Genomic DNA, 18,455 nt, shown 5'->3' on the forward strand with positions numbered 1-18,455 from the left:
ATATGTATTGTAAAATGTTAATATCTTGAAGTTCTGGGGGTTTTTTAATAACAGAAGTTACTGTATGTTTTGTAGGCTTATTGCAGTATTTTGTATCTGAAGCCAACCATGCAGATCATTCTGCGAGGACAAAAAGTGAAAACACAGCTGGTTTCCAAAAGCCTTGCCTTCATTGAACACGATATATATAGGCCAAAATTTTTGAATGTATCCTTTGCTAATATTTACATCGTTGCACACTGAATTTAATGATGTGAGTTTTTATGCAAGCTGTCTGGATTCTGCTGGGTGTGTTGCAGTTATGCTCATATGATTTTTTTTTTTTTGTAAAGACATACTGAAGGAATTATCTCAACATAAAAAAAAAAAGTTGACCCAGTTTAGAATGAACGCTCAAAGTAACTATATTTTTGTGTTACATGAGATTAACCAGATTTTTCCTTAATATCTGGTAAAAGGCTAAAACAGTAAGAATTACTTTTGGATTTAACTGCAGAAACAAAGATCATTATGGAATAATGATGTACCATAAAAACAGACTCATCAAAGCTTATGAAAGAGTTGGCTGTCAGTTAAAGGTAAGAAATTAAAGCTCAAATATTTTAACATCTTTAGAAATAATTTTCATTCAAATGCTGATTTTTTAAAAGAATACGGATGGAAACTAGGATATTGATGTATCCTTTATAAAACCACCTTTTTTAGTTTGTGCAGCAGTTAAAAATTGTATTAAATTTTATGCAGGTGTTTTAATGTTTGTCTTTGAAACTAAGCTTGATACACAAAATATGGGCTTGAGCATATCTTTCAGGACAAAAAGAGAGGTGGAACAGAGGATTTTTTAAGGGGTTTGTGTCAAGAGTTCCTTTTTGAAGAGGAGTCATAAGCCAGAGAATTGTTTTTACCTACTATATATAGCTTATAATTACCTCTGACAAGCTCTTGCAGTATTAGCATAGGATATATGTTGGTTTTCCTGATAGATCTAAATTTCTTACAGGCAAACAACATGGGTGTTGGTGTAGTTGGTGTTATTGAATGCAACTTCCTAAAACCAACTCATAACAAACAAGACTTTGATTACACAAATGAATACAGGTAAATGTATATTTTTATGTAGACTTCCTATTGAATAGTGTTGTTCACTGTGAAATACTTGACGATAAAGGCTTCTTACTTTCTAAGTAGTAAGAATAAAAGCTTATGTTCCATCATTAAACTACATGACTGTTCTGAACAGTAGGAGTGGGATGTTTACATCCACACTGGTCATACTACATTTGTTGTGCAGTCAGTGAAGTCTAGAGTATCATACACCTAATTTTAAAGCAAGTGCCCTAAAAGTGGTTGGTTGCAATTCTGCCCCCCACTGACTGTAAAATGAGCACAGAATAACTCGCTGAGATGTGGATATTTTTATGTATAATGACTAAAATTGTGATACGTGAGTCCCACACTATTAGCTTTTTTCATAACAATTTTTGTTTAGTCTTTTTTTTTTTGGAAAAGCTTTGCTGGACATTTTTGAGCCCTTCTTTTCAATTTGTTTCCTAAGAGTGGACTTCAATACCCTCAAATCCTCTGCTACCTGATAGAACATTTAAAATACCTGACATTCTGAAGGCAGCGGTGATTTGGGACGTTGCGTTGTTTTGATTTTTATTTCTAACTCAGGGTTGCCGCTTTTTCACATATCTGCATCCATCCCATCAGTCAATATCTAGTGTGGTATTTATTTCCTACAGTTAAACTGTGAACAAGATTAGGAATCTAGTCTGACTTAAAATTTTTGGAGATGATAATTGGTTTTAAGCCAGGTGAATTTCCTTGTCTGTTTACACTGCTCTGCTGTGAATCACTTTTGCTGGCATTGTGGAAGGAGGCATGTTGGGGAGGAAAGGTTAGAAGGGATGAGTTACCTAGCAGTTTTCAGGCTGAGGTGTAAAAACTGTCCAGGGAAAATTTCCTGAATACAAACCTTGAGAATTGTTCCACTGTATTACTTACTTTCCTTTCATGACGACAAGGCTATTTTCTGCTTTCTGTGCTGCTTTGTGTGAAGGGGTATTAGGAGTGGCCACCTCCTCCAGCAGCTCTGTCTCAGGACTCTCTCCTGCCCAGCCTGGGGACCCAGGGTTTCTGCTCAGGCTGAGGGACACGACTGATCCTTTCCTGTTTGTGGGTTCAACCAGTAGTAAAGTTGAGCACATGTTCCAGAGACACACACACACACAGAGGACACCGACATGGCTGGTTACACAGACTGCTGCAGACAAGGTGCACTTACATGTAGGACTCGCATAAAACACGAACAGCCAAGTCGCCTTCCTCCTCTTCGGCTGGTAGAGATAGAAGCTCACTAGGGAAGGCACACGCATGACACTGTAGATTCACAAGCACATGTACGTTTGTGGATCCCCTGAGTACCGCCACAGCCCCTCTGTACTCCTGGTACCCCTGCCTGGATCCCAGGCCCTCTTATGTACTTCACAGGTCCCATACGTGCCAGATAGTGCAGTTTGATGTTCGCTAGCAAAAGTGTGCGCTCACACTTGTCCCACACACATTCCATATTTGCAAGTCCCGCTGGGTATACCAGCACAAACCCGTTGCCCGCCTGCTACCCCTGCCCGGATCCAGGGCTTCCTACTCACTGCGAAATCCAGCTTGGAGTTTGCTAGCAAATACATGTGCACACCAGGACTAGGGAAGATGCAGGCACACTTGTCCCTTCCACCAGCAGCCAGCACCAGGCACGCGGGCTATGACCCACAGTCCTGCTCCAGCTGCCGGCACTGAGCCCCTTGCTCATGCTGGTCCACCCCAGGAGCTGGTTTTTAGGGGACACACCATTCCTGCCTCATTGGGTAGCAGCTGAGAACTGCACTTGCTCCAGTAGCTGACACCACACCCTTGGTGTGAATTCAGGAGCTGGCACTAAACGCAGTCACTCACACACAGCTCTCACCAGTAGCTGGCACTTAGTCCTTGGTGTACACATGGGATAGAGAATGAGATTACGCAGAGAGATAGTTAAGAAAATATTAAATAAGAAGATACATAAGAAGATAGGACAGATTGCAGTGATCAGGCACAGGGCTCAGCCAGACAACTGTAGTGACTGGCCCCATTTTACATGCAGCCAGCTCCTTTTATACCCTTTTCTGTCTACCCTCCTCTTTGTTCCTCCCTGCTCCCCCTTCACCATGCACATTCCCTCATCAGCTGGCATAGTTCTGCTGTCCCCCTCCAAACATCCTGCACCCTCAGGTTTGCATCCTTATCAGTGGCAAAATCCCAGTTTGCCTGCAGTTTCTTGATAGCCTGTCAGTTAGTGTGACTGACCAGGTTTGCTTGTGGTTATTGTCTCTGTTAATGCTAATTGATCAGGTTTTATGACTCTCTGTGTTTGTCTCCTTCCCTTTCCTTATCCTCCCAGCTGAAAAAATAAACATTCTCAGGCTCCACATATCCTTACCAGTTAATGTAACTGACCAGGTTTGTTCTTATCGGTATCTCCCTTGTCAGTCAGGTTTGTCTCTGTATGTTCTTGTTTATGGCTCCTTTGACCATACGCCCTTAAGGGAGCAGGCATGTTCCTTCTATATTCACCACTTGCTTTCAACGGGGACTTAGAAATTTAGGGTATTGACTTGCAAACATAGGTGGGGTAAACTTTGGCAGGAGAAGTCATTACCTTTTTCAAGCTGCATATTTTGCCCTTCAGCCAGTTGTAGTTCAGCTTCTACTGGCAACCTGAACTGTCCACAATGCCTTTCCTGAATTGCTGATTTATACGCAGCTTTGCATATAGAGATAACCCAGAAACCACACCAGAGTGCTCTAATAAACAGAGACGTTAATTGCAGCAAGTGAGGAACCTATAGCAAGATAAATCTGGTCGTTCCTGCTGTTGAAGCAGCAGCCCTCTGGAGGAGGAGCAGCAAACCTGATAGCTGCTGCAACCACTACAGTTCAATCTGCCCATATCTTTAAATGATACCCACAGTTTGTGCTACTCTTTGCAGTGATATTGCCAGCTTTAGGCAGTTCCCATGTTTCTACCACTGTTGTGCTAGCAGAGCCATTAATGAGAACACATGGTAAAGCAGATCGGGGAATCGGTCAAACTGGAAAATAGCTCTTGTGATAGTTTTTTCAATACAGATGTTCCCTGAACCCTTTCCTGTGCAGTGGCACTAACAGGTCCCTTGGCAGAGGGGTAGGAATTAGGAATGCCATAGGATAGTCATTTGCGTTGACCAAGGTTTACACTATGTTCCCACAGGCTGGCACGGTGAGCACTGAATGCTTTTTACTTCTTTCTTTTTAAAAACACTTGTAATGCGGGCATAGAGATCCTACACTTGGAAGATCTTTTATAAAGGTTTTTTTGCAAAGAGTGCTACAGGATTTCAAAAGGTAACTTTCCAGCCCGAAACAGAAACATAAAACTGATGGTGTACTTTAAAGATCAGTGTAAGCTGACATGCCCTTCTTTCCTCTCCAGAAGAGAGATGTGATCCCATCCATGCATTGCTGCTCACTCCTGCCCTAGTGGTACTTCCTTTTTTGACATCTAAATTCATGACTTGGGTTGAGAGGTGATCTAGATCAAAACTCTCTAGGTCAGACTAGTTCACTGCACAAACATTTGTGTTAGTTCAAGGGACAGGGTGGTGTAGGTGTTGAAGTAAGCCAGATAGGGAGGGACTGACTTTCAGGCTCTGGTTACCCAGGTGCTTTACTCTGATGTAAATTCAACCTACTGAGGAGAGGCAGTGTTACCTCTACCTCACCTGTGGGGCTTGTTGTTGTTCTTCTGCACCACACCCTCCTGTGTGTGCCAGCTCCAGTAGTTATTGAGCTGCACAATGAGCCCGAATCAGGAAACTAAACCAGCTAAAAATTAACGTAGAGGAAGACAGACCTGCTCCTTTTAGCAGCACGTAGACTTTATATACATTAAAGTGATCACACATTTGCAATCTCCATGTAGTATTGTTTTACGTCAACTTAAAGTAGTCATGAACCTGCAGTTAATGGATGTACAGAAATGTCAGCCGAATACACAGCTAGGTACTAGATTGACAGAGCTGGTTTTGTACTTGTTTCTTGTAGGTAGCTTCAGGGTTTGCACTGCACATTCACAGCGCTTCTGAATTGAGCACTCTTGATTTCAGTCTTTGTGCTCCAACTCATATTTCTAGTAATTTCTTTGCTGACAAACATGACTTCACACAATTTCTAGGATTTTCTAAAAGCAAAAAGCTTACTGTTGTGCAAATAGAAATATTGGAGTAGTTCATATGTTTATTCTTTCCCTGTAGTTTATAAAGGTTCTTTCCATGTTAGGATTTGATTACTTAAGGTGGTCTTTTAAAAACTTTTCAAAAACTTTTCTTTTTAGACTTACAATAGCAGCTTTAGGAGAAAAGCTTAATGATTACTGGAATGAAATGAAAAGGAAGAAGAACGAAGAATATCCGTTAGCTTTGCCAGTTGAGGAGATACAGTGAGTATCATTTCTAAGTAGAAGAATTTTACATACTGTTATTACTGGTCTACACTCAGTTATGAAAATGAACTTTTCATGTGAAGGTTCTGATAATTTTTTCTGTTACAGAAAACAGCCTGATCAGACATGGGTACAATGTGATGCATGTCTGAAATGGCGGAAGCTGCCAGATGGAATAGAGAATTTGCCAGACAAGTGGTACTGCTCACTGAACCCTGACCCACAATTCCGGTAACATTAGATTTCTATGAGTATCTAAACACTGCTTTTAGTTCTGACTTTATCACTTGTTATAAGCATGGATGCTAAGCTCTTTCTGTCACATTTTTTTGCTCCTTAACTCAGAAATTGTAATGTGCCAGAAGAACCAGAAGATGATGACTTAATACATCCTACATATGAGAAAACTTACAAGAAAAAGTGAGTATGAGATATTTTCTTACAAGTGTCTCAATACTAGAAAAGGAATGTGAAAACTAAATGCCCTTTTCTCTCACCTATGGTATAATTGCAGCTCTTCTGGGAATATATCCAGCCAGAAAAATAGTGCCCTGAAATCAAGACTTGATCGTAACAACGAACAGATGAATAGCACTGTTCTTTTCTCTGTTGTTAGCATGTTGGCATTGCATTCAAATTTCTCTCTTTGACTTAATACCTGTTTGCCATCCTAAATCAAAATTAGGAAAGCCATAACGAAAGGGGCCTCTCATTTAATGACTACTAAGGAGAGCAATGCAGCAATTGGTGTTCAAGTACAGCTCTCAAGGAGGGGCATTGTTTCATGGTAGTGAGTGGTATGAGGATAGTTTGGGATGTTAGGAGAAGCAAGCTACTAGGGCTGTTAGGAGTCCTCGTCTAGGTAATTATTATTTTCAAGGTCCATGTTGAAGCAGCTAAATACCTCAATACATTTATTTAAGAGGAGGAGGATTCTTATCTAAGGTGTATGGGGAAAAAACTGACTTGGGTAATTTTAACTAATGCTGGCTAGTATTCTAGAAGTGGGAGTTTGGGGTTTTTTCTGTTTTTAAAAATAAACCTTAATCTGAGAGAGAACTTGTTTGAAGTTAAATTAAGTTTAAGCCATACTGGCTTCCAAGTTCATGCAGAAAACTCATTTAATAAGCCAGAACATGTTCATTAAACTTTATTTTATCTAGCTGAGATAAGGAGTATTGTGTTTGCTTTTAGATTTTGAGGTTGGTTTGTTTTATAATGAATTAACACTTTGAATCTAAGCTCTTAATTTTTTCTTCTTTACTGCAGAGACAGGGAAAAACTGAAGAAGCGACTAGAATACAGCCACCAGGTAACTCTTGAAGTTGATAGGAAACTGACTTTGGCAGCAGAGTTGTTCTTGCTGACAACAATACTATGCAGTTTGATCAAATAGGCCAGGTTTGAGTTAGTTTGCTTTAGCTAGTGGCCAACTAGTTAAACGTCCTGTTTTGTTTTGATGGCCATACAGATTATGCTCACTATTAGTAAACCAAAAATCCCATCTTTGCTGTCCGATGAAGGAAAAATACACCACTGCTTTCTATGTGGTACTTAAGAAAGAGTTTGAGACGGACAAAGCCCTCTCACAAAATTGTACTAGAAAAGATGTCAGTCACTCACACCTGTTCTTATGGCATGACATCCAATTATTGAAAGTGGATTTCTTGTAGAGAGATGTGATGAGAATATGAAAGTAAAGATGCCCTTAAAACTGAGACGGGGGGTGGGGATGGACAGACTTGTAGTAGCTGTACTTTTGCAAGGAGGCACTCAAATTCAGATTAAGTGCAGATGCAAATCAACGTGGTTGAGTGATGAGAAAGTGTAGATTGTAACTCAATGAAACTTCCTAAGTGTGATTTAGCTTAGTTGCTTTCAAAGTAAAGTGCTAACCTATCACTCCATTTCTGGAGAAGAGATTTTGCATGTGCTGTTTTAACCTATATACTTCATTGTATTAATTTTTCTGCCATTACTTTTACCCAAGTACAAAAGTAATTTCTGAAAGTAAAGTATTGTTCATTTTAGACAAACTGAATTAATTATGAGCAGCTTTAACAGAGATGGCTGTCCCATACTTTGTGTACGATGTTCAGACTTCAGACAGAGATACAGCTTGGGAAAAACTCTTGCCTGAGATTCTAGATGGTCCTTTAAAATATCTATATCTAGAGAAAGACTTGTAAGCTCAGACAGCTGCTTTCTGACAGCAATAAATTTGTGCATGGAGAGGAGTGTGCAGCTGGTGTACAGCATTCAAAGTCCTCTGAGAAATCTGCCGTAAGTCTGTAATTATGATATAGAACTTTCTTCTTTCTAATATGTTATATGTCTTAAACAAACATGAAGGAAATACTTGACACTCATCAGTAGAGTTTTGGGGGAAGGGTTGTGCGATCATTAAGTTAAGAAAACTGGGGTTTGCAAAGTGGAGTCTAGTTAGCCTTTCTTATTGCAAAATACTGAGCCCAGGTTTAAGGAGATCCTTGTAGTATACGTAAGAAATGTCGGTCAGAATTTTAGGTGTTGGCAGATAGTTAGGAGAACTGCTTAAACCTATTCTGAACAATCTGCTAATGTCTGTTTCTTTTCATTCTTAACTAATATTATCTTGTAGATCAATAATGAAATGTTTTTAAAAACACCTGCTTCTACAAGTAAAGACTTCAAAACATTCTCAGCTGTGAGTGGAAAGGAAGCTGTTCCAAGATCACTTTTATCAGAAACATCGCATGCTTCTGTCAAAAGACCTCTGCTTATTTTAAATAGATCAGTATCTTCACCTCATTCTGATTCTGATAACAGGTTAGTGAACCTGTACAAAGTAGATGCCTATTTATTTCTAAAATTAATAACTTGTTAATGAAAATGATGGTGTTGGGTGTAGTCCCATCTTCAGGTGATAACTGCCAAAATTCATATGTCACTTTTGAGAGTATAGGAAGCAGCAGGTTGATTAAAGGCACCTAGAAACCTTGTGAAGTACAAAAGTGAATGCTGCAAAAAATACTGTGCACTGGCAAGGAAAATTGCTTAGTGGTTTGTCTGTTTAGGAAAAGATTGTATTGTGCTAACCACACTCCGCAGTATGTTTTCCGTAACCCCTGTTGGTTAAGGAACAGGCATGGGGGGATGTTGCTGCAGATACTGAGTCTGAATCTGTTTCAAAACAATGTGTGAAGGTAATAATTTAGTGTGTGGATGTCAGCCACTTGTTTTTACAGGAAAGGTATTTACTCTGGCTACATATCTTAAAGTACTGTGCAGGGAGACATCGCTTTCTAGTTATGGAGTGGTAGTTTTTTGTAGTGCTTATAGAAACATTAAACATAGTTTGAAACAAATGACTTTGCAGTATTTGAGCAATACAATAATCAGTTTAATATTTTGCTTCTCAGTCTTAAACGGAAGACACCTAGTTGCCTGACACCTGTGTCTTCAAAGACACCTCGATTAAATGACGAAACATTCAACAACCATGATGATGATGATGAAGATGTCATTATTTTAGAGGAGAGCAGTACTCCAAAGCCTTCAGTAGATTCTGATGTTACTGTAGTAAAAACTGAACATTTTAATTTGGATCAAGAGGAGAAGCAGGAAGAAAACTGTGATGCCAGAGAACCTTGCAGTGCAGCTACTTCAGAATCAAAAAGTGAACAGTTGACCTCAGCGACACAGACAGAGCTCCCAAACTTAGTTGTTAAAAAGGAAGAGGTGGAAGATGACACTGATATTCAAGTCCCCAGGGCAGAGATGGAAACTAAACAGCACAATGTTAATGGTGTTTCTGAGACAGCTGTAGATATTGGAAAGGAAATGAAAAATCAGATGCAATTATTAGACAAAGAAAAAGAAATGTACCAAAACAAATGTGAAGTATTAACCAAACAAATAAAAACACTGGAACAGAGGATTTTAGAACTGAACAATAAGTATGTAAAAAAAGAAATGTGCCATCAATCAACTGAGACGATTTCTTCATTTGAAGAAAACGTTAGTGGAAGAAGTTTGGCAGAAGTGACCATTCTCTATGAACAGGCCTTAGAAGAAATAGCAAAGCTAAAGGAACAATGCAGTACCCTGCAGAACTTAAAAACTGAATGCAGCAAGTGTGCTGATGGTGAAAATAAGAGCGAGGTAGATGAAATTGCTGTGCAACTGGACGATGTTTTCAGGCAACTGGACAAGTGCAGCATTGAGAGAGACAGATACAAAAGTGAGGTATGTTAAAACAGTGATATCCTTCAAATTAACAATTCAATTACTGATCCTCACTAACAAGGAGGGTCTGGTTGAAGAGGTGAAGGTTGAGGGCAGCCTTGGTTGTAGTGACCATGAGATGGTAGAGTTCAGGATCTCATGTGGCAGGAACAGAATAGCTAGCAGAATCACAACCCTGAACTTCAGGAGGGCCAACTTTGGCCTTTTCAAGCAATTGCTAGGGGAAATCCCATGGGACAGGGTACTAGAAGGTAAGGGGGCCCAAGATAGTTGGTTAGCATTCAAGGACTGCTTCTTCCGAGCTCAAGATCAGAGCATCCCAACAGGTAGGAAGTCAAGGAAGGGTACCAGGAGACCTGCATGGTTGAACAGGGAACTGCTGGGCAAACTCAAGTGGAAGAAGAGGGTGTACAGATCGTGGAAGGAGGGGCTGGCCACTTGGGAGGAATATAAGTCTGTTGTCAGAGGATGTAGGGAGGCAACTAGGAAAGCTAAGGCCTCCATGGAATTAAACCTTGCAAGAGAGGTCAAGGACAACAGAAAGGGCTTCTTCAAATACATTGCAGGTAAAGCCAACACTAGAGGCAATGTAGGCCCACTGATGAATGAGGTGGGGGTCCTGGAGACAGAGGATAAAAAGAAGGCGGAGTTACTGAATGCCTTCTTTGCCTCTGTCTATACTGTTGGAGGCTGTCCTGAGGAGCCCCGGACCCCTGCGGCCTCAGAATAAGTCAGGATAGAGGAGGAATCTGTCTTGGTTGATGAGGGCTGGGTCAGGGACCAATTAAGCAACCTGGACGTCCATAAATCCATGGGCCCTGATGGGATGCACCCGCGGGTGCTGAGGGAGCTGGCAGAAGTCATTGCTAGGCCACTCCCCATCATCTTTGCTAAGTCGTGGGCAACGGGAGAGGTGCCTGAGGACTGGAGGAAAGCGAATGTCACTCCAGTCTTCAAAAAGGGCAAGAAGGAGGACCCGCGTAACTATAGACCGGTCAGCCTCACCTCCATCCCCAGAAAGGTGATGGAGCAGCTTGTTCTTGGTGCTGTCTCTAGGCACATCAAGGATAGGGGGATCATTAGGGGCACTCAGCATGGCTTCACCAACGGGAAGTCTTGCTCAACCAACTTGATAGCCTTTTATGAGGATGTTACCCGGTGGATAGATGATGGTAAAGCTGTGGATGTGGTCTATCTCAATTTCAGTAAAGCGTTTGACACGGTCTCCCACAGCATCCTCGCAGCTAAACTGGGGAAGTGTGGTCTGGATGATCGGGTAGTGAGGTGGATTGTGAACTGGCTGAAGGAAAGAAGCCAGAGAGTAGTGGTCAGTGGGACAGAGTCCAGTTGGAGGTCTGTGTCTAGCGGAGTTCCGCAAGGGTCGGTTCTGGGACCAGTTCTATTCAATATATTCATTAATGACTTGGATGAGGGATTAGAGTGCGCTGTCAGCAAGTTCGCTGATGACACAAAACTGGGAGGAGTGGCTGATGTGCCGGAAGGCTGCGCAGCCATTCAGAGAGACCTGGACAGGCTGGAGAGTTGGGCGGGGAGAAATTTAATGAAATATAACAAGGGCAAGTGTAGAGTCCTGCATCTGGGCAAGAACAACCCCATGTACCAGTACAAGTTGGGGGCAGAGCTGTTGGAGAGCAGCGTAGGGGAAAGGGACCTGGGGGTCCTAGTGGACAACAGGATGACCATGAGCCAGCAATGTGCCCTTGTGGCCAAGAAGGCCAATGGCATCCTGGGGTGTATTAGAAGGGGTGTGGTCAGCAGGTCAAGAGAGGTTCTCCTCCCCCTCTACTCTGCCCTGGTGAGGCCGCATCTGGAGTATTGTGTCCAGTTCTGGGCCCCTCAGTTCAAGAAGGACAGGGAACTGCTAGAGAGAGTCCAGCGCAGAGCCACGAAGATGATTAAGGGAGTGGAACATCTCCCTTCTGAGGAGAGGCTGAGGGAGCTGGGTCTCTTTAGCTTAGAGAAGAGGAGACTGAGGGGTGACCTCATTAATGTTTATAAATATGTAAAGGGCAAGTGTCACGAGGATGGAGCCAGGCTCTTCTCAGTGACATCCCTTGACAGGACAAGGGGCAATGGGTGCAAGCTGGAGCACAGGAGGTTCCACTTAAATTTGAGGAAAAACTTCTTTACGGTGAGGGTGACCGAACACTGGAACAGGCTGCCCAGAGAGGTTGTGGAGTCTCCTTCTCTGGAGACATTCAAAACCCGCCTGGACGCGTTCCTGTGTGATATGGTCTAGGCAATCCTGCCCCGGCAGGGGGATTGGACTAGATGATCTTTTGAGGTCCCTTCCAATCCCTAACATTCTGTGATTCTGTGTGTAATTATTTTTATTTTTTAATGGGTGTTTCATAGCAGTTCTAGTACACAATGTGTTGTATAGTTCAGTCCACTAACTAATCAAGCCCCCTAAAAGGGGGAAGAAATACTAAATTAGCATAGGAGCTTGTGAGGTTTTGCCTCCGTAGATAAAAATAAGCAAACTTGAGAGAGACTGCAAGGCTCTGAGTGGCTCTAACTGCATGACAAGAGAGACTGAGCAGGCTTAGAGGTAGCACACATACTGTGGTTCAGCTGACAGCTGGCTATTTTAAAGCAATTTGTCTAGGTTGTCATATCTTAAAATCTCACTGAAAAGTTAATTAAAAGCAGTCAACTGTACAAATTTAAATCATTTAAGATGTCTTCATTTTAATCCACCATAATTTTATTTGATATATAAAATTTTTATTTACTTGCCAGATTGAACTACTAGAAGTGGAAAAGAATCAAATTGCCTTTCAATGTGAAGAACTCAAAGCAGAAATTGCACAGTTAAAAGCTTCAATTCCACAAGCAGTAGCATGTGCAAATGATTCTACCACCAGTAATGTAGAAGACACTGTAAATTTTTCTGATGGAGAAAGGTATCAATTTTGTTCTTTCTAGATTATATTTCAAGCATGATTTGGCTGGCTCACTGTATCTGAAACATCTTGATGAAGGTCATGTCTGATAATCATACAATAAAATGTGATGCTTGGAATGATTTTTTTGTTGCCTCTTGTGACTCCTAGCTCAGTGACTTTTTTTAATCAAGTGATTTATTTATTTTTTTCAATTATTTAGGTATTGGTGTGAGCAGGGTTGGCCATTGCACAATAGGATGCCATACTGACACTTCTTAAAATATCAGAAATGTTATATAATTTCTAGACATGACTTGCAGAACAAGGAGAGAGAAAGGAGGCAGGAAAGAGGGTGATCATTAGCTTATGCTGTGTAGATGAACTTCACTTTTACATTCTATTTTTCTTCCTTGGATCAATAGCTCTCTACTGAAAAGGGTTTGGGTTTGGGTTTGAAACTTACTTTTCCTTCCTCTTTCCTGCAGCAAGAACTTCTTGCTGCAGACAAGTCCCGTGGAACTAGGCTGTGCCCAGAGCATATCTTTGAACTAAACAAGGGTTTAAACTTACAAATAGAGAGCTTGCAGCTCTCTGTTAGTAGAAATAGCAAACACACAAAAGAAGTACACATACCAGATGGAAGCAGGGATGAGGAGTCCAGCAGGAATATAAGCACGCTGCCTGGGTGTGTAGGATGGAATTGAAAGCCAGCGCTCAGCTGGAGTTAAAACTGGCAAGGCCTGTGAAGGGCAGCCAGAGGGCTTCTGTAAGCACAGCAGCAGCAACAGGAGAACTAGGAAAAATGTGGGCCCGCTGCTCAGTGGAGCAGGTGCTTAGTAGCAAAGAACATGAGGTGTGAGAGGCACAAATTACTGAGGTACCCAGTATCTTCTTTACTGTGGTTTTTACTGGTGAGGTCTGCCCTCTGGCCACCCACGTTCCTGAGCCAAGTGGTAATCTGAGGGAGTGAAGCATTACCTGTAATAAAAGGTAACTGAATTAAGGGACCATTTAAGCAAATGTGACATACACAAGTCCATGGGACCAGGTGAGATGCATCAGAGGGAGCGGGGCCAGCTGATGGAGAGTTGGCCTTGTGATGATATCTCCAAAAGGTTGTGGCAGTCGATGTTCCTGATGCCCGGAAAAAGGCAGTCATCATGCCTGTATTTAGGACAGGCAGAACTACAGGGTGGTTGATATAGCCTCAGTCTCTGGGAAGACCATAGAGCAAATCTGCCTGGAAGCCACCTGCAGCCCCATGATAGTCAAGGTGATTAGGAACAACCAGCATGGATTTACTGAGGGCAAATCATGCCTTTGCAGCCTCATTGCCTTTTACAATGAGATGACCCACTCTGTGGACTTTCATTTTAGCAAAGCTTTCAATGTGGGCTGCCATAATATCATGATAGCGAAGTTTGTGAGGTATGGTTTAGATAGGTAGACTAGGAGGTGGGTCATAAAATTGGCCAGACTGCTGAGCTCATGAATCAGTATCAAGGCCAGTAATGGTTAATGCCTTCATTAATGGCCTAGATGATGGAGCAAAATTAACTCAGTAAATTCACGATGACATCAAGTTGGAGGGAACTGTCGATACTCTGGAGGGTAGGGCTGCTGCTGAGGGACCTTGACAAATTGGAAAAATGGGCTGAAAGAAACCTGGAAATTCAACAAAGGCAACTGCAAAGTTCTGCGCCTGTGTTGGAAATACGCCATGCAGTTGAACAAGCTGGAGACTACTCATAGGAAAGCAGCTCAGAAGAAGATGGCCTGTGATGCTAGTGGACTAAAAGTTGAATGTGAGTCAGCAGTGCACTCTTGTGGCGGCAGAGCCCAGTGCCTACTGGACTATATTGGCAAGAGTTCAGCCAGCAGTTCGAAGGAAGTGATTCTTCCCTGCTATCAGACATTGTGAGACCAAACATGGAGTATTGTGTCCAGGTTTGGGCTCCCTGGTATATGAATGACATTGGCGTATTGGAGCAAGTCTACTGAAGGGCTACCAAGTTGGGTAGGGGCCTGGGGCATCTGATATAGAAGAGGAAGCTGAGGGAAATAACTTTACGAAGAGCGGGTTACCTTGGAATCCTATTGCTGTCTTCTGCTGTATAACAAGAGGATGTAGAAAAGATGAAGCCAGCCTCTTCTCATGAGCACAGTGATAGGATGAGAGGCAATAGACACAAGCTGCAACAAGGGAAATTCTGTTTAAACATTAGAGGAAAAAAGCGTCCACAGAGAGGGTCGTCAAACCCTGAAAAAGAGACCCAGGGAGATTATGGAATCTCCATCTTTGAAGATTTTCAAAGCACAGGAAGGTCCTAAGCAACCTGATCTGACTTAGCCCTGCTTTGAGTGTGTGTTGCAGCAGGGGGAGAAGCGAGAAGAGAATGGACTGGATGATTTCCAGAGACCTCTTTCAATCTAACTTTTTCTCTGGTTCAGTCTCTCCTTTATCTTCCAGCATTTCATTTTCTCCTTACAGCATCTGGCTTGTGCTCCCTAAAAGAATTGGCAAATATATGCAGGACTTGTAAGTAACTTCCACCAAGAGTCCTACTGGGGGATATGGTAGCACTGTGAAGGCTGGCTTACTGGAGATGATAAAGGAACTGATGGTAGAAGGAAGTGCTCAAGAGAAGGGATGGGTGATTTGGAAGCAATTTGATCAGGAAGAGGACAGAGCAAGGGGGCCCAGGAAAAAAAGCAAAAAGAGGAGGCTTAGCATTTTCCCTGTACTATAACTCTTACCTTATTTCCTCTTTATATTTTACAGCTTTTGGACAAGCTACTCTTTCTTGCCGCCTTCTCTCTTTTTCTCTTCTTTTGTTCCCATAGGTGGTAGTAGTTTGTGCTCCTAAATGTATAAAAATACTGGGATTTAATATTGTTTTAAGAAATAAAAAGGTGGTGTGGGATAAAGGATTGTGCTAGTGCTTATTTGCTGACTTAAAGCATTCAGGAAATATTTCTGTTCTGTTTTCGGAAAGCAGGATTCAGTTTAGCCCTTAGTATTCGTTTGAAACTAAGGGAATATACACGTTCGAAATTAAAACTCAGGAGGCTCAGCTTTGAAAAACTGGTAGATCTTGAAATTATCTTGATGCAGCTTTAACTGCATCAGTTTTTTGTTGGTTCATGGAAGTCGCGTACGGAGCCTTTCCAGTGTAGAGTTAAATAAAAGTACTGTGTATTTGAACGTAAAACTTCATCTGCGTCTAATCATATCTAATTATTTCTTCACAGCCTGAAACTGCGCTCTCTTCGAGTGAATGTTGGACAGCTTCTAGCTACAATCATGCCTGATCTAGACTTGCAGCAAGTAAATTATGATATTGATGTAGTAGATGAAATTTTAGGACAAGTTGTAGAACAAATGCATGAAATCAGTAGTACTTAACATCTTAAGATTTTAGCAGGCTCTTACTTGATCTTCCATTATAACCTTTGTGTAGGTTCAAAATTGTATATACTGCTTCTTCACTTTATATATTTGACGTAGTTTGATCAGTAAGTGTATATACTCTATGCGTTTAGGTGTTCCCACAGATACAGTGGGTGTTATCTTCACTTCATCTTAAAAGAGCACTGTCAATATTGACCAACCCTGATGTACTTAATTAAGGACTTTACTTTTAAAATGTATTTGTAATTAAATTTGCAAATATTTTTATGATTAGGAATCTTAATACTTTTCTACAAAAGCTTTTTTGTTGACTTTTGATCTTATATAAGCATTAATACTTGTAAGTATTTTGTCTTCTAAAATCTAAGTAGGGGAATATATTAAAAATGCAAAAAAGAACCTTCCTTGATTTCCTTTTCAGAACAAACCTCAGTAGTGTTGTTGTATGCTACAGTATTGGTTCATTGCTATCAGCAATATTGTATGTTGCATTAATGGGATAGAAATGTAACTAGTAAATTAAAATTTTGGCCATATGGGTAATATTTGTGTTTTACTACAAAAAGAAGAAAAATTCTTTAAGGGTTTTATCTTGAAAACTGATGAACTTTGACTCCTTTTTGGATTTTTTGGTGTCACTAAAGAACATTATCTGTACATAGTTTTGCAGCAGAAACAACTCCATGGGATATGGCTAGGATATTTCAACCTTTTCAGTGATGGAAACCACATGCCTGCTTGTGTCCTGCCCTTGCTACTTGCTTGTTGTTTCCTACATCCAAGAACCAGTCTGTAGTTGAGCACAGTCAGAGGGACCTTCAGTTCTACCCTATAGTTCTCATTTGAACATAGCAGTGCTGGTTCACGAGTCCAGGTATGTACCAGTACACAGCTTCAAGGGTCAGATTTCACACACAGCTCTTGCCTACTTTTTTCCAAGTCAAAGGCAGCTGGTGGAATGGGAAGCATCCTGGTGGGCCATTGCTGAGAACAAGCTGGGGTGGCATATTCAAAGCCAGGGCAGAAGTCCTGGGCAGCCTCTGCTCTGCCTCGAACGCCACCTCTTCAGACCTGAAGGCCTTTTTTCAGGGAAGCCCAGTGCTGAACAGGATTGACGTAGAGGTTCTGTGATGTATACAAATGCCTATATATATTATCTCAAAAAACCAAATTGTTGCCGTATTAAACATATAGCCTGCCTTGGAGTCTTTCAGGCTGAGGTGTTGAGGGTGCTGAGATTTGTCTCTGAAACTTTCCTTCCTGTCAGAATGTCCCATGCTGAGTACGAGTGGGTCAGACTACTAAATCCTTGATTGATGAGTTGAATGGAAGTACTTTGAAAAGGAAGCATGTTTCCTTATCTGTGGTGCTAGCAACTACAGAGTGAACTAAAGTTGAAAATGTTCAAATACGACTTGTTTATGCTATCTTAAAGTTTAGACATCTTTTATTATAGGGCAGTCCCTCTTTTTCCTCCCCCCTCCCATTTTTTTTCCCCAGTAAATGTTTTACAGTGACTCTTAAGCCACTAGTTCTATACTCTAATGCTCATGCAAAAATTTCCTGGAATAAACGGTACCGAGAGAAATCGCTGTTACAATGGTGACAGTATTCTCAGCCGATTGTATGTTTTCTTTTGAAGCCTTCAGGAATGAGAAGAAAGGTGGCAAAGACAGCAAATCCACCTTTTACTCTGTGGTGGTATTTGGCATCCAAACAGTGATCAAGAAAAACAGTTCTTGCTTTTAAAAAAATTTTAAAAACTTAAATAAAAAAAAAAATCATGAAGTAGCGTTCAATATGTTCATTTCTAGGAAGTGTCTTTTTTTTTTATAAAGCCAGCATTTTTGGCTTTTGCACTGCTACTGTTCTGATTTAATTAGATTATGTTCCTTTTAGTTGTAGTTCAGTCAGTTTCTTTTGATGGACAGTATTTCACTTTTAAGATGCTGTCAATTCTAATATGCCAATAAGGGTAATGCAATGCTGTTGTACTTTATAACAGATAAATTGAATGTTTGATTTTTGAAGAGGTGGCTGTAATATAACTGTTTGTATGACTTTTAAAAAGTTTATATTTTCCATTTATTGGTGTGTAGTTTTCAATTTCTTAATCATTTATTTATTATGTTTCATCAGACTGTAGTTGAATTTCTTATAGACAACTGGCAAAATATAGCATATGTCTATATTAAAAATTGCAAATTTACACTGTACCTTTACACTTTGGAGAGCAGTGGACTGAATGGAAATGCTTTTTATTTACTTGTTAAAATGTATTTTTTGTAAAAAAAAAAAAATAAACAATATATAAATCTGAGTTTGCAGGATCAAAACTTGTATGTGATCGAATGCAATGTTTTTGTTTATAAATAAATACTATGCAGAA

The 18,455-nt window shown here is 40.9% G+C and overlaps 1 protein-coding gene across 4 annotated transcripts in view; it reads left to right on the plus strand.

Moving 5' to 3' along the window:
* The window catches only part of MORC3 (MORC family CW-type zinc finger 3), a 34,689-nt gene extending 16,234 nt beyond the window's left edge, over positions 1-18,455 (plus strand). For all 4 annotated transcript variants that reach the window (XM_068425489.1, XM_068425490.1, XM_068425492.1 and 1 more), the window contains 11 exons: positions 76-207; positions 459-578; positions 1,001-1,098; positions 5,411-5,515; positions 5,627-5,749; positions 5,864-5,938; positions 6,788-6,830; positions 8,139-8,326; positions 8,920-9,745; positions 12,509-12,672; positions 15,907-18,455. In XM_068425489.1, coding sequence (XP_068281590.1) covers positions 76-207; positions 459-578; positions 1,001-1,098; positions 5,411-5,515; positions 5,627-5,749; positions 5,864-5,938; positions 6,788-6,830; positions 8,139-8,326; positions 8,920-9,745; positions 12,509-12,672; positions 15,907-16,060 — 2,028 coding nt within the window. In that variant the 3' untranslated portion in view covers positions 16,061-18,455. The remainder of the gene's footprint in view (positions 1-75; positions 208-458; positions 579-1,000; positions 1,099-5,410; positions 5,516-5,626; positions 5,750-5,863; positions 5,939-6,787; positions 6,831-8,138; positions 8,327-8,919; positions 9,746-12,508; positions 12,673-15,906) is intronic.

The sequence above is a fragment of the Nyctibius grandis genome, chromosome 2 (assembly GCF_013368605.1).
Source record: "Nyctibius grandis isolate bNycGra1 chromosome 2, bNycGra1.pri, whole genome shotgun sequence".
Taxonomy (NCBI): domain Eukaryota; kingdom Metazoa; phylum Chordata; class Aves; order Nyctibiiformes; family Nyctibiidae; genus Nyctibius; species Nyctibius grandis.